Genomic DNA, 16195 nt, shown 5'->3' with positions numbered 1-16195 from the left:
TAGCTCATCATGCGTCTCTCTCTTTCTCTCTCTCTCTCTCCCACTCTCTCGCCCTCTCTCACGCCCCGCCCTTTAGGCATACCCTTCTCTGAAGCCTTTGGCATCATGGACGAGGGATCTGTGCCAGCGGGTGGAGCAGTTTGCGCACTGGGCGGAGACGGCACATCCTCCAGTGCTCTTCTGGCTCTCTGGCTTCACCTTTCCCACAGGCTTTCTCACAGCTGTGCTACAGTCTTCTGCACGGCAGCACAACGTGAGCTTACATGCACACATGCGCACATACACACATACAAACCCTCAAATTTATACACACACCTCACCCAAGTCAGTTGTCCGTCATTTTATTTGAACATATGAATATTTAAGCCATAACACTAATGCCCAAATGTTTGTGGACACTCCTTCTAATGAGTGCATTCACAGGTGTCCCGATACTATTGTCTATATTGTGTATTTATTTGACCAAATATTTTACCCAAGTCGGCACCCCTGGTTATTGTTGTATATGAAATTACTCAAATTATTAGTAAAACCAGAACCTGGAGACCTTATGAAGTAACCATGAAGACATGCACTAATCAAAAGAGTTTAAAGACCTTATTACAAAAAGAAAATAGCTGTTCATATAATTTTAAGATGGATAAGAATATTATTATTATTAGTAGTAGTATTAATTTATTATTATTATTATTATTATTATTATTAGCCCTTTCCAGTTTGCTGTTAGTTACGTTATAAACAGTACTATTCACTCTTTAATGCACCAACATTTACATTTTAACTTGAATCATAATAGATTAATAAGTAAAAGGCATAATAAGAAAAAGGGCATCTGGATATTTAGCACAGTGAGTCATGTATAAATGTGCACCTCTTGTATAAGTGTAGCAGCAGCATTCAAATACAGTGTGAGTGTACTTACCTGACTCACAATATTTATTTTAAATATTTACATATTCTAATCGTGATCTATTGTATGTGTACAAATACATATACATGGGTCAGTCACATAACATGCATTTTGTGTCTATTGTTTTCCTATTTTTATACTTCTGGAGTAAAACCAACATTTGCTGGATTCCACACTTAACTTTCCACACACTTAATTGTATCCAACACACTTGGGTCAGTCTGAGCAGCTTGCTGGTCAGTGTTTATTAAATATTTTTTAATAAACATATGTGACAGTATACTGTACTACATCTTTTGTGTGAATACATTTCATAAGGGCATCGAAATCAAATTAATTTGATGTCTAAAGTGCAACCATCCAACCATGTATGTAGTAGGAACTCTGGAAGGTGCTATTTTTACTTGTTTTTTATTATTAGTGCAGTTAAATGCTGATAGCAAATGATGTGTCAAATCATGTTTAAGATACACCTACACCTCTACCTTCATTATTCGTTATTCTTAGGCTACGCTTTTAATAGACTGCTGGTGAGTGACCCTTCATCTCTGGGGAAATACTCACTTTTAGAGCACTGTACTGCAGGGTGATGGTATTCCAAAGGGTAGCATTGTGTAGCTTGGATCATGTCTCTGAACCGCTCTCCAGAAACAGCAAATAGATGAATATCTTTAACAATAAAGCTGACATGCAAATTCATGATTTGTGGTCCTCAGTCATCTGTGACCAGATGTTTTAAAAACTCTGTGATAGCCTGCCTGTTTCCAGCGTATTTCGTCTTGCTGCTACAGGTGTTCTGTCTAGTCGTGCTACCAATCAATATGTGCTACTTACTGGCTCAGTGTAGACATAGACACACAAGCGGTCCGCTGGATGCTTTATTTAGAGATGGTCATGCATTGCAGAAGTGTTTTTATTGTATGTCAGCAGATCTTTACTCATTGAGCAGCTGACTATAGAACTGGATTCATCTCTAAAGTATTTCCAGACTACTGAGGTCTGAGGTTAGCTGCTTTCTTTACCGTCTGCCTGCAGCCTTGCTACTGTTTCTTTCTCTCTTTTTTTTAATCCTTCCGACAAGTCAATTAGTCTATGCAACTCCTACACTGTTAAGAAAACGTAAAAGATCCTTGAGGAGCCTGGATGTTCTTCAGTTTAAAACTGTGGAGGAACCTTTTAAGGTGCTTTGAGGAAAATATAAAAGAAAAAGGTTCCTTGTAGATTCCTCAAAGCACCTTATGGGGTTCCTCCACAGTTTCAAATTGAAGAACCTCCAAACGTTTCTGAAGGATTTTATAGTTATAACAGTGTAGTATGCAGTATAAGGAAACAGTAAAAACAGGTAATTCAGTCATATAAAATTCTATGTAAAACAGTCTGGCATGAAATGCAAAATTGCAACCTGCTGCAGAGTAGAGCAGTAATATTAAACCAATTGACAGAATTAGGTATATTGCATCATACAGAAGAAGCAAAGGGTCCTTCATTGGCCTACTGGATGCTCAGTAGTCCTTAATATTCAGAGAAAAAAAGAATGAAAAAGTCATTATTCTGCTGGTTCAGTTTGCCAAGTCAGTTGGTGTGACCTTTTAGTTTATTAACCAGTGTCCAAGCACTGGTTTATGCACATTTTTAACTCTGGGTGCTAAAATAAATTATGCTGTTTAAAAATAAATTTATATATATAGCAATACATTTGGAACATTTCCTTACAAACACAAAAATGCACATCATAAGCACTTTTATTTCATTATTTATTTAGAAAGCCATATTTGTCACCCACACAGTGCTTAGAAGCTGGCCCATTTGACAACTAATGGCCTGTAAATGTATTACTAGGCAAAATTAGAAGTGCTCAAGAACAGCATAGATTAAAGAGGGCTTCTTTAATGTACTTAGGACAGCGGCAGGAGTTTAGAAGCACCACTAAGAATGACATATTTCTCTGTGTTCAACAGGTGTCCGTGGACACGCTTTCTTGGGAGTTTATTGTTTCTACAGTAGATGACAACAACCTACTCTTTCCTCCCAAGGTGAGTAACTAGTGCTAACATCAGTCCATCAGGACCCAACCATATCCTCCACCTCCCGCGAATCAGCTCTTGTTAACTATTACTATACTATAGTTTTACTTACTATAGTCTATTAGGACCTGGTCAGGTTTGCGGTTTTGTCTTTCTTCTTTCTCTTGTCTTAGTTTCCAGCACCACAGGAAATGCAGGGAACTGTGTTTTGCCATTTGATACTCTCATACTGGAGTCTACTATCCATTAGTTTTAGTGTAACCAAAGTTTGAAATGTTTTCTCAAATGTGAACCAACTTTTATTATCCTACATATTAAATACTATATACTAACACTGTTTACTTTACGTTGTCATTTAAACTCGGTCATTTGTGGAGCAGGTTGTTTGAATAGCTATTATCACTGATGGGAAAAATATGCAAACCTCTAGCATGATGATATATTAGAGGTCTTAAGTGTTATCATTTCAGGTATGGGTTTGAGCTGCCTTGCAGTATATGAAGCCGTTGTAGTTACAGCTCTTCACAAAGGATTCTGTTTAGGTGAAATATGGCCCAATCAAAAGCTTCCAGAAGACCTCTCATCTGAGGAAGAATTCAGTACCATTCCCATTAGTGAGCCTCTAACAAAGATGAAAAAACACAGCAGAGAATCTGTGAACAAGCCTAAAGTGACGGCCAGGGAACTGCAGGCAGAATATGAGGGTGTCTGTCATCCAAAACTAAAGGTTTGAGTCATGCAACATGACAGTGATCCACAAAACAGGAGTAAATCAACAACCGAGCGGCTCTAACAGAAGAAGTTCTGATCTCAATCCCTTTGAAATGCTGTGACATGATCTTAAGCAGAGCCTTCACGAAAGACATCTCATTCTAACGAAATACAACAGTTTTGTCTAACAGAGCGGGCCAAAATACCTCCTAAACACAGTGCAGAACTCATCAGCAGCTGCAGAATGAGCTTGGTTGAGTTATAGCCAATAAAATTTATTTTTTTTACACTTTGGTGTATTTTTACCGTTATTTAGCATTTAAAGTTATGGTACTGATTCCTTAATATTTTATCAGATCAGATCTTGTATTTTAACTGTGTTCAGTGGAAAGAGAAGTCAGAGATGGTTTAGCACTTTCATCCTCTAGGCGCCATTGGTAGACTAGATTCTCAACTGCCGCCTGCTACAGTTCATTTGCCCTTAGTTCAGTGAACAAAACAATAACTCAAAGATGGAGTAGAAATGTTATTGTGTGAGTGTGACAATATGCTACATGTCTCTCTTACACACTGCGGCGCTGGAGGAGTGGAGTGGACCAGTTCTCATATCTTTTCTGTTTACATGGTGGCAAAGAAATAATGATATTATTGATATTAATGAGGGTATTATTATTATTATTAGTGTTACAATATAAAATAGCTTTTGTTGGTGATTTGTAAAATGCTTGCTTGCAAGTTAGACTGTTGCACCACCATGTGCTCCACACTTGGCCTGTTGTTTCTGTGTTATGATACAACCTGACAGAAGTAAAGAACTGAATGTGATCATCTAACTCACCCTGGACTATCTGGACTATTTTACTGCTCCATGGTCATTTGAATGTTGTGGGTAGTGGTGCACTTCTTTACGTCATCACTTTCCACAGCAACTGACCACATGAACTTCAGCCTCTTCCCTCTCAGGTGTAGAACCAGGTAGAAGAAGCTAGTGCAGCCAGAATTTTAGCTAAAAGACAATTGATTGTGTGCTACAATGATCTGTGAATACATTAGAAGTGTTCAGAATTTACACAGTAAACTCAGGATGGATTGTTTTTAATGTGTTTATGTTTGTGGGCATATGAGACCCTTTTCATCTGACTTTTTTTAAAACCAAAAATAGTTATTATTTATGTACTATAGCTTAGTTATTGATGTACTTATCTAATGCATCAAGTCATACAGATACAGGCCAGCGGCTTCAGGTAATGTTCACATCAACAAGACAGAATTTTTATTGTAAGTGATATCAGTCATTTTGAGCGTTGCATGGCTTGCTTGTGCCAGACAGGCTGAGAGCTTCAGCCCAACAGTCTCTAGAGATTACTCAGAACGGTACTATAAAGAAAACGCATTCAGTGAGTTGAATGTTATTGATAAGAGAGGTGAATGAAAAATAGCCAGACCCTCTCTAGCTAGTAACAGAAATGCTACAGAAACTCAGATAACCACTTTGCACAGTTGTGGTGAGCAGTAAAGCTTCTTAGAATACTCAACAACTATAAGGCGGATGGACTACAACAGCAGAAGAGCATGTCATTGTGGTTTTGATGGCGCATGATGCATCTCTGTCTTACAGGATGGTGTGTTTATTCGGGGGCTGTATTTAGAGGGAGCTGGCTGGGATAAGAAGAGCTCGTGTCTGGTGGAGGCAGAGCCCATGCAGCTGGTCTGCCCTATGCCCACCATCCACTTCAGACCTGTGGAAAGCCGCAAGAAAGTGGCCAAGAGTATGTACACACAGACACACACACACATATGTAGGCAAACACACTACCAGAATTTTTTTTGTCTGATATGTAAAAATAAAAAATAAAAAATAAGTAGTGTAATACATACATTTTTTGTATGGTGTCTTGAGTGTAGTCCAAAAAAATCTTGTTTTACTGTAGTGTTTAACTCTTTAAACCCTAGGTTTTTTATTCAGTTATTAATCCTTATGCTGAAACTATTGTGTCGAGTGCCACAGGGTTCTATTTTAAGGCCTATAAATCAGAAGGTAATATTGTTTAGGTGAAAATAACCAGGCTTATTGTAGCTGTCAAAACAAAACTTTGCATCTCCATATTGTTTACATAATTCAAAAGCACCAGCTGTCCTTTACACTTTACATTTCACAATGCATCTACCATAACAAACAGTCCAAATTAACATACAATCTTTTTTCTTTGTATTCCTTTTCCTGTAATATTGTCATTTTGTTCTGACAGTGACAAGATCTTACCTATAATGACCTAAATTGTAATGTACTTGTCATGCACACTGAGTGGCTGTTGTCTAGGAAAAACTCATTATCAACCAAACACTCAGTATTAATTATTAAATGACTAAATAATGAATGATGAATGAGATTAAGTAGAGAAAAGGGCGTCCTTGCATTTTTGTATTCAGTTCTTGTCTTGTAGAATAATTGTTCTACAATTCTTGTTCTCTTTGTGTGTGTCTGTGTGTGTGTGTGTGTGTGTGTGTGTGTGTGTGTGTGTGTGTGTGTGTGTGTGTGTGTGTCTATATGTCTATATAGGTATGTACTCTTGTCCATGCTACTACTTCCCTGTGCGTTCAGGAGGGGCTGGGCGCCCTTCCTTTGTGGTGGGAGTGGATCTGAAATCAGGAGCTGTTCCAAATGAGCACTGGATCAAGAGAGGAACAGCACTATTGATGAGTCTGGACAACTAGAGAGACAGCTCACACATTTATGTATCATCTCTGTCGTGCAAAAACCTTGTATGTCCACTTTTGCTGTTTTTCACTTTTTGACATTGTTTGAATCTGGCAATTGTTCTTTACAGCATAGGAGTTTTTATTTGCAATACGGCGACAATAAGCACGCTATTAATGTCAATACAATTTGCACAGTATGCATGGTGTAGAAATATGATGCTTATCTTCATACTTCCTACATAAATCTTTAAATGAGTTTACATACTTTTACACTTTCACAGGTTAAGTTGGAAGGATCTGTAAATAGTTATATTACAGTCCGCTAAGTTCAATATGAAATGTTAGTCCAGAAAATAAACACATCAAATTAAAAAGGATCTCACAGAATTCTCAGTGATCTGCTGCATTTGATGCTTCCAGAACACAGAAAACTGCCGTCTTCCAGACTTCTCCTAACAGACGTCCATTCACTGTAAACTGAGCACAGAGTGAAAGAGAAAGAGAAACCCTGAAGTTCTCAGGACTCCGGTTTTCAGGCTCTACACGGGTTGGGATAAATTCCCGAAAGAGGGAGGAAGACAAGAGAGAGTGCAGCAAAAGTGAAACTGAAGAATAGTTCTGAGGAAAGGAGAGAGGGAGAGAGAGAGCGAGGGAGAGTGGGGGCCTTGGTTCAAGGCTGCATTCAGACAGGCCTCCACGTCTGAAAGAGCGAGACTTCCTCAGAACTGTAAGGGGCTCTTTACTGGGCTCCACGTCTGAGGCAGTGTGTACTGCTAACTGGTTGTTGGGGCGCTCATAGCAACATGTTGAATTCAAATTTAAATTGGGCCTCCAAGGCGCTATTGTAGTTGCTCAAAGTACTTCAGATTTTTTTCTCTCTCTCGCTCTCTCTCTCTCTTTTTTTTTTTTTTAATGGTTGATAGGGGAAGAAGGGAGGGAACGACATCTTTTGAGTCCCCAAATGGAGGATGAAGTCCCCTGGGATTATTCATTACAGTTGTTGAATGTTCCCACCTCAGATCCATTCAGGACACACACCACGGACCGGGGGGAAGTGTGAGAGACAGAACCAAACATGATTTTCCTGAAGCCAGTCAGAAACTTTAAGGATGCTAATAGAAATGTGCCTCAGATTCAGCGGCACTAGGCTCGTTCTTAAGGGTGTTAATGAGTTAAGTATGAGTGTTAGTTTATAGCTACATACAGTTACGGAGCCCTGACTAGCATTCATTCACACAAATGTTTAGGAGGGGAAGGGAAGGATCTTTAAGTTCTAATAGTTTACACAGATCAGCCATAACATTAGTACCACCTGTCTAATATTAAATAGATCCCCTCAGCCCCCTCAACAGATCAGAGCGTTCAAAGCATGGACTCCACAAGACTCCTGTGATATCTGGCACCAAGATGTTAGCAGCAGAGCAGCTAAAGTCCTGTAAGTTGTGAGGTGGGGCCTTCATAGAGCACATCAATGAGTCTTAGATGCCCATGACCCTGCACTGATTGTCCTTTCTTAGAGCACCTTTGGTAGGTACTGACCACTGCATACCAGAAAGACCCCCACAAGACCCCACAAGTGGCTCAGATTCTTGTTCTGCTAATTTCTCCTGCTTTTAACACACCACCTTCAAGAACTATCTGTTCACTTGCTACCTAAATGAACGACTGTCTGACCGAGAGCTCAGTAATGTTGTCCATACATCCAGTTGTGGGTAGTAACTAGGGGTGCGCCGATGGGACACTCAGTATCGGTATTGGTCCAATACTGGCCAAACTCACTGGATTGGATATCATAATATCATGATTCTAAACAATCATGTAAATTCATGGTCCAAGTCTGCAGGCTACAAAACTCATGATCAGTGTAACTTACAGACAGATATACATACAATATCAAGCAGCAATACTTACCCTATCTGACCATGTTTTTATAGTCTCTATAGTCCAGTTGTAGGCACGATCAAAATGTGGTCGAATTTTGTACAAATATTTAAATTATGTAATATTTTACATAATTAATTTCAAATTCAGACACATTTAAGTAGCCTAGAATCTCCTGAAAAGAACATAATGTATAACATAATAGTGTTTTATAAGTTCTTGGATGTTTTTAAGCAAGTAACAGTACATCATAAAATCATGCAACATTGGCCTAGGGGTCAAATGGTTTAGAGAGGGAAAAGTGGTATCATGCCACCCCTAGTAGTAATTAGTTACTCTGACTCAATTACATGTAATTATAGTGGTTAAAACACTGCCTTCCCTACGGCCAGGTAAGCACACCACACTGCACCAGTAAGTGCACTGGGCATGACTCCTAACACTGCATTCTGCTACTTATGTAACATGATTCATATGTAAGTCGCTCTGGATTGGAGCATCAGCCGAATGCCATTAATGTAAATATAACTGTAAATTCGTAAGAATTTGTGTGGTTGGGAGGCTGTACTTCAGCCTACGTTAGGTAGCCCTTACTGTGAGCTGTTATATGCTTCAGAATGGAGCTATATTACAGCCACATTGAGGGTGAATACAGTCATTTACATGTGCACTCAGTGATCCAGGAACATCTGCCAAAGATGGCATGATGACTGAATGGGAATACGAGAAGATGACTGAAAGCATGTTCCACTGGAACCTGTCTGACTGCATTAAGAGCCCAGCCACCAGGCTCACGTGGATGGGACATGGGCTAGCTGGGTTCCAGGTGGGGGTGGGCTATGAGTGGGTTTGTATATGTTGTAACTGGGACCTGGTCGGGCCTCCATCATTATAGCCCACCTTAATTTAACATGTGTCGTATACAACCCAGATAGGGCCTATGGTTAACCCCTCCTGATCCCATCACTGACCCTGGTTGGCGTCCATATCTGACATATGGAACCTGTGGACCCAACCTCTTGGCTTCTAGTTACGCTACCCATACAGGCCTCACACGGGCATGTTGGTTGTCGGCACAGTTAAGCTCAGTCTCTGTGGAGATCGACGCTGGATGTACCCAGACGTTCAGCGGTTCTAGAACTTACTCTGTCCGGGACTTGGTTTGTTGACCTTCTACATTTACATTTATGGCATTTAGCTGACGCTCTTATCCAGAGCGACTTACAAGGTAACTCATGTTACAGAGGTGGGTCAGTGTAGTGTTAGGAGTCTTGCCCAAGGACTCTTATTGCAGCACAGTCACCCAGACCGGGAATCGAACCCCAGTCTCCCACATGGTGTAGTAGCTCACTGGCGCCACACCAACCACCTTCTACTTCTGCCTGAGTCATTATTTCACAGAAGAAACGACACTTTCACTGGAGTATGGGGTTATTCTGCTCTGCCCGGCTAAACTCAGCAGATGGAGAACAGTGTAGTCTGCAGGACTTTTTGCTGGTCCAGTCACTGTAGCTGTCAGACATGTTCTCAGAAAATTCTCCGGGCATTTTGTAATGCTGTGCCCTGGCAGGGGGGATTCCTGGAAGAGGAAGAGAGGCCAGAAAAATAAGTGAATGTAATCAGAGATCTCAAACAGATGAAGGATGCCCACAGACCTGTGAATCACCGTCTGTAGACTGTAGGACTGGGCTCCTGCATGACTGTGCTGCTGTGTCTGGGTGCTCAGTTAGCCCCACTGAAAGCCTGCCACGAGCTCTCCAACAGCACTGAGTCGACAAGGCAAAGCTTCCCACATCCAGACGACTGGAGACTTTCCCGGAATCCTGCTCAGATAATCACGAGCTAACGGCCATGACAGCGAATCAGTAAATCAGCTCCTAATACTTCATCACCCGCCATGATTTATACTCCAACAAGTGGGGAAAGTTCAGCCGCGCGGGATTTACTGCGTGTCCCTGAGTGTTATTCCAGCTGCCCGGGAAAGAATGGAGCAATCCTGGAATTTTGGGAAGTCGGTGTGCTTATGTGTGTATATGTGAGTTAGTGTGTATATGTGAGTTAGTGTGTGTGTGTCCTGGAGAAGAAGAGAGGCGGGGCAGCCCGAGAGCCGTCCACCGAAAATAACCTGCATGAGAGAGGGAGGAGGAAGCGGGGCTCTCCACTCCAACATCAAGGGGAGAGGAGAGAGAGCGGAGTGTATAGATGTGTGTGTGAGAGAGAGAGAGAGAGAGAGAGAGAGAGAGAGAGAGAGAGAGAGAGAGAGTGTGTGTGTGTGTGTGAGAGAGAGAGAGAGAAAGAGAGAGTGTGTGTGTGTGTGTGTGAGAGAGAGAGAGAGAGAGAGAGAGAGAGAGAGAGTGTGTGTGTGTGTGTGTGAGAGAGAGAGAGAGAAAGAGAGAGTGTGTGTGTGTGTGTGTGAGAGAGAGAGAGAGAGAGAGAGAGAGAGAGAGAGAGAGTGTGTGTGTGTGTGTGTGAGAGAGAGAGAGAGAAAGAGAGAGTGTGTGTGTGTGTGTGTGAGAGAGAGAGAGAGAGAGAAAGAGAGAGAGAGAGAGTGTGTGTGTGAGAGAGAGAGAGAGAGAGTGTGTGTGTGAGAGAGAGAGAGAGAGTGTGTGTGTGTGTGTGTGAGAGAGAGAGAGAGTGCTCGCGCTCGCGATGCAATATGGAATTAAAACTGCGCAATTCTCAAACCTAAGCCCTGACAGAGCTCTCGGGGGGGAATAGAGCCATCACGGCTCGTGAGGCTCGTGCTCGGGTGGACCTGCAGGCGGGCGCGAGCGAGCGAGCTTCCACTGGGCACGGGTACGGGCACGAGCATGGATTTCTTCCTCTAATAATAACTGCTGTGGACTCCTCTTCCTCTCCTCCTCCTCCTCTTCCTCCTCCTCCTACTCCTGCAAAAGAGGCACTGCAGCTCCGCCGAGTCGCGTCCACGGGTGATGAGGGGCCCTTTTGGAAAAGACTAGAAGAAGAAGAAGAAGAAGAGGAAAAGGAGGAGGAGGAGGAGGAAGAGGAGGAGGAGGAGGAGGAGGAGGAGGAAGGCTTTGGTCGCTGAGACACTAGTGATGTTTGTGGCCACGTTTTTGCCCGTGCTCATCATCACCGCCTGCGCGGCTGCTTCCAGAAGCTGCAATTTCATGCTGCGTGTGCAGCTCGCCGTGATCGCGTGAAGATGCCCCGATCGGGCGGAGTGGCTTTAAAGGCGGGCAGGATTCAGGCTGGGTGTCATTCAGCCAGAACAGGCTGCGCAGCTGCGTTTTTCCAGCCTGATTATTAAGGGTTATTATTCTTTCTACCATGAGGAGAAGCGAGCCAGCCCCCAGCCCCGGCCGCGGTGCATTAGCAGGTAAGCCCCTGAGTTTGTGTACTTTGATCGGGTGGTCGTGTAGCTGGGTGCTGTTCGGCGGTGGGCTCGGGGTGTAGGAGGTGACATGTCGTCCAGAGCTGCGCGTGCTCGCTAAATACGCAGCCCAGCGCTTGCGTAATTCCCTCCCGTTTCCAGTGAACAGTTTGTCTACAAGTGTTTCGGACGCTAAGGTGGTCTCTCCGGGTGGTATATGTAGCTCTGTGTGTGTGTGTGTGTTAATGCATGGGAAGTGAGTAGTCTGGCCCAACGACTTGGCTCGCAGTTGTGAGATGAGTAGCTGGGTACTAAAGTTGACCTCCCCTGCCAGTAATATGGAAACTGGTGAGATCATAGTTACTCTTAACTGGAAGCGAGTGGGAGTTGTGTGATGTTGTAATCACACACACACACACACACACACACACACAGGCTAAGACTAACAGTAGCCCATCCTTCAGCAGCCGTTGAAACGCGTGTGTGGTGAATAAACGGTCTCAGACCCAGCTCGAGGCTTTTCTGCTGTAAATAATGAAGTGTTGGGGAATAGCGGCCACTGACTGAGGCGAGGGCCCGCTCGTGCTCTTCACACAGCGCCGCATTTTCTCCCCCAAATGTCATGTGGCGAAGTTGTGGCGGGTTCGCAGATTTTCCAGGAAGAAGGTTTGAATTTTTTTTCTGAGCCATGTTTTTTCTCTTCCTCTCTTCGCCTTGCTGTGCGTCACCGCCCCCTTTCATACCCCCCTCTCACCGCCAGGGGGCGCAGCAACACCACTCAACGCCCCCCCCTTCTGCGCCCAGTCTTCCAGTTCATGCAGAGGGGCAGGGTTACACAGAGCGCAGATGCTGTGCTGTTTAGTGGGGCTTCTGGGCTTCTGGGCTTCTGGGCTTCTGGGTTTCTGAGGTCTGAGGTATAAACGCTCGCAGGTCATTTCTACGGGACGGTTTCCAGCCTCTCTGTGCTGAGACACTCAACTGGCACTGGACTGAGACTGGGGTGGAACCCTCGAGGATACTGGTCCTCAGTGCCGTCAGCTGGGAAACCTAAAATCCATGTGCTGTTTTCATTTCCATCACATTGTCTCTTACATCTCTGTACTAGAACCCAATAAAGGTGTGGTAGAACCCCTTAAAGATGTAGTAGAACCCCTTAAAGGTGTAGTAGAACCCAATAAAGGTGTAGTAGAACCCCTTAAAGGTGTGGTAGAACCCAATAAAGGTGTAGTAGAACCCAATAAAGGTGTGGTAGAACCCCTTAAAGGTGTAGTAGAACCCCTTAAAGGTGTGGTAGAACCCAGTAAAGGTGTAGTAGAACCCAATAAAGGTGTGGTAGAACCCCTTAAAGGTGTAGTAGAACCCAATAAAGGTGTGGTAGAACCCCTTAAAGGTGTAGTAGAACCCAGTAAAGGTGTGGTAGAACCACTTAAATGTGTGGTAGAACCCATTTAAAGGTGTGGTAGAACCCCTTAAAGGTGTGGTAGAACCCAGTAAAGGTGTAGTAGAACCCCTTAAAGGTGTAGTAGAACCCAATAAAGGTGTGGTAGAACCACTTAAAGGTGTAGTAGAACCCAGTAAAGGTGTGGTAGAACCCAATAAAGGTGTGGTAGAACCCCTTAAAGGTGTGGTAGAACCCAGTAAAGGTGTAGTAGAACCCCTTAAAGGTGTAGTAGAACCCAATAAAGGTGTGGTAGAACCACTTAAAGGTGTAGTAGAACCCAATAAAGGTGTAGTAGAACCCCTTAAAGGTGTAGTAGAACCCAGTAAAGGTGTGGTAGAACCACTTAAATGTGTGGTAGAACCCATTTAAAGGTGTAGCAGAACCACTTAAAGGTGTTGTAGAACCCCTTAAAGGTGTAGTAGAACCCAATAAAGGTGTGGTAGAACCCAATAAAGGTGTGGTAGAACCCCTTAAAGGTGTAGTAGAACCCAATAACGGTGTAGTATGAGCCCTTAAAGGTGTAGTAGAACCCAATAAAGGTGTGGTAGAACCCCTTAAAGATGTAGTAGAACCCCTTAAAGGTGTAGTAGAACCCAATAAAGGTGTAGTAGAACCCCTTAAAGGTGTGGTAGAACCCAATAAAGGTGTAGTAGAACCCAATAAAGGTGTGGTAGAACCCCTTAAAGGTGTGGTAGAACCCAGTAAAGGTGTAGTAGAACCCCTTAAAGGTGTAGTAGAACCCAATAAAGGTGTGGTAGAACCCCTTAAAGGTGTAGTAGAACCCAATAAAGGTGTAGTAGAACCCCTTAAAGGTGTAGTGGAACCCAGTAAAGGTGTGGTAGAACCACTTAAATGTGTGGTAGAACCCATTTAAAGATGTAGTAGAACCCAGTAAAGGTGTAGTAGAACCCCTTAAAGGTGTAGCAGAACCACTTAAAGGTGTTGTAGAAACAGTTAAAGGTGTAGTAGAACCCCTTAAAGGTGTAGCAGAACCACTTAAAGGTGTAGTAGAACCCATTAAAGGTGTAGTAGAACCCAATAAAGGTGTAGTAGAACCCCTTAAAGGTGTAGTAGAACCCAATAAAGGTGTAGTAGAAACCCTTAAAGGTGTAGTAGAACCCAGTAAAGGTGTGGTAGAACCACTTAAAGGTGTAGTAGAACCCAGTAAAGGTGTAGTAGAACCCCTTTAAAGATGTAGTAGAACCCAGTAAAGGTGTAGTAGAACCCAATAAAGGTGTGGTAGAACCACTTAAAGGTGTAGTAGAACCCCTTTAAAGGTGTAGTAGAACCCAGTAAAGGTCTAGCAGAACCACTTAAAGGTGTAGTAGAACCCAATAAAGATTTAGTAGAACCCCTTAAAGGTGTGGTAGAACCCAATAAAGATTTAGTAGAACCCCTTAAAGGTGTGGTAGAACCCAATAAAGGTGTAGTAGAACCCAGTAAAGGTGTAGTAGAACCCAGTAAAGGTGTAGTAATCTGCAGTAATTCAGTATTATTTCTGAATAGTAAATATGAGATTTTGTTTGGGATGAAAAATCTTTAGATGAGGTTTTACAAGCCTGTATTCAGCACTCTGCGTTTATTGGCTGCGTTTATTTATAGTTGCTGTCATGCAAAATTCTTGTATGTCCCAAATGGTGACTTTACCTGAGCTGCAGAAAAAGACCTTCGTAACTTTCAATAGAGATTGATGTAAGACTTTATTTTACATCATTTTGGAGCATCAATCTATCGACCCATTCATCATGAAAATTAGACAAAATGTATAAAGACTACTGATTTTTATGATGTCAACAATGGAGATATAAGGTTTTTGCATGACAGCGTGGTGTTTTCCAGTGCATGATTGGCAGTAAGTTTTTCCAAGGTGAAACTCGTTCAGGCGTTTGTGTGGGAAGTTTAAAAAAAAAAAAGATCCGTCAAACTTTTTACACATATATAATTTTATATGTAAAATGCATTGATTATAGATATTTAAAGATGACACAACTATAACAGTTAGTTCTACACTGTACAAATTGTACATAATGTATTGATATCTTACCGTTAATGAACTCTTCAGCCATATTGGAAATAGCGTTTGTCACAACTTGGCCAGTTTCTGCTGTACAGAAACTTTTGACTTCAGCTTCACAGCTGACTTCAGCCGACAGAAGAAGGTGTAGCTGGTCGACTTGCTTGTTGATTTGCTTCTCCAGCTTCTCCACGCTGGGTTTTGCTTTTCAATAAAGAGACAGCAGTGTTTGAAGTTCATGGTACACTATATGTCCAAATGTTTGTGGACACCCTTTCTAATGAATGCATTCAGCTACTTTAAGTTGCACCCATTGCTGACACAGATGTGCAAATGCACACACACAGCTTGTCTAGTCCTGGTGGAGATGTATCACCAATAGAATAGGACTCTCTGGATCAGACAAAAATGAACCTGTTGGCACCATGCCTAATGCCAGGTGTGGCCTTGAGGGGTATGAAGCCCCCCAGACATTGAACTGTGGAGCTGGAATGATGGTGCTCGATCCAGTATTTTTGGGATAGTTAAATAGCCTGTTGGCATGTTGGGTTAGCATAACACAGCAGCTCTCTACAGGGGTACAGTTAGTGACTGTAGCCCATCTGCCACTGCACAATTTCTCTGCCCTCCTTTTCTTTCACTATGGGTCTGTTTCTGACCACAGGGCTTATGTTAAGCATGCACTAGAGTTCCACATCTCTCCCTCTTCTTTTAATATTTCTACTACCAAACTCACTGTATAGAAATGTTCTCATAAATTCTATATATACTCAGTATATTATTGTACTATTGTTCTCTGTATGTTGTGTGTATTGTCTGTAAATTATATGTAGAGTAGCTGTATATGTAACACTAGAGAGTCACTAACAGCCGGAACGAATTCCTTGTGTGTGTGAACATACTTGGCCAATTAACCTGATTTTGATTCTGATTCTTATTCTGATTATATGGACAAAAATAGCTCTGGGCTATGTCTTGTTCTCAGGCCAGGTTTTCTAATCTTCCCAGTTATTTAGATCCTTAAACCTTCTCCCAACAATCAGCAGCCGTGGGCTCCTCTAATCAGCTGCCCAGCACTCTGACAGTTAAAATAAATAATGACCAAAACAAAAGAAGGCTATAAGAAGATTGCAAAGTGTGTTCAGGGAGCCGTTCCCTCCGTTAATAATGAGAATTAAAG

General features: G+C 42.4%; 2 protein-coding genes across 3 annotated transcripts in view; both read left to right on the top strand.

Moving 5' to 3' along the window:
* Window positions 1–6690, top strand: part of dnah2 (dynein, axonemal, heavy chain 2) — a 179854-nt gene extending 173164 nt beyond the window's left edge. Inside the window, exons 84-87 of the mRNA XM_072687948.1 lie at window positions 77–253; window positions 2869–2943; window positions 5264–5414; window positions 6206–6690. Of these exons, the coding sequence (XP_072544049.1) occupies window positions 77–253; window positions 2869–2943; window positions 5264–5414; window positions 6206–6360 (558 nt within the window). The 3' untranslated portion in view covers window positions 6361–6690. The remainder of the gene's footprint in view (window positions 1–76; window positions 254–2868; window positions 2944–5263; window positions 5415–6205) is intronic.
* A 4043-nt stretch (window positions 6691–10733) lies between these two features.
* The window catches only part of kdm6ba (lysine (K)-specific demethylase 6B, a), a 107170-nt gene continuing 101708 nt past the window's right edge, over window positions 10734–16195 (top strand). For both annotated transcript variants that reach the window (XM_072687407.1, XM_072687406.1), the window contains exon 1: window positions 10734–11566. The gene's annotated coding sequence lies outside the window, so the exon portion shown is untranslated. The remainder of the gene's footprint in view (window positions 11567–16195) is intronic.

The sequence above is a fragment of the Salminus brasiliensis genome, chromosome 9 (assembly GCF_030463535.1).
Source record: "Salminus brasiliensis chromosome 9, fSalBra1.hap2, whole genome shotgun sequence".
Taxonomy (NCBI): Eukaryota; Metazoa; Chordata; class Actinopteri; order Characiformes; family Bryconidae; genus Salminus; species Salminus brasiliensis.
This window is presented reverse-complemented; position numbering and strand designations above follow the sequence as displayed.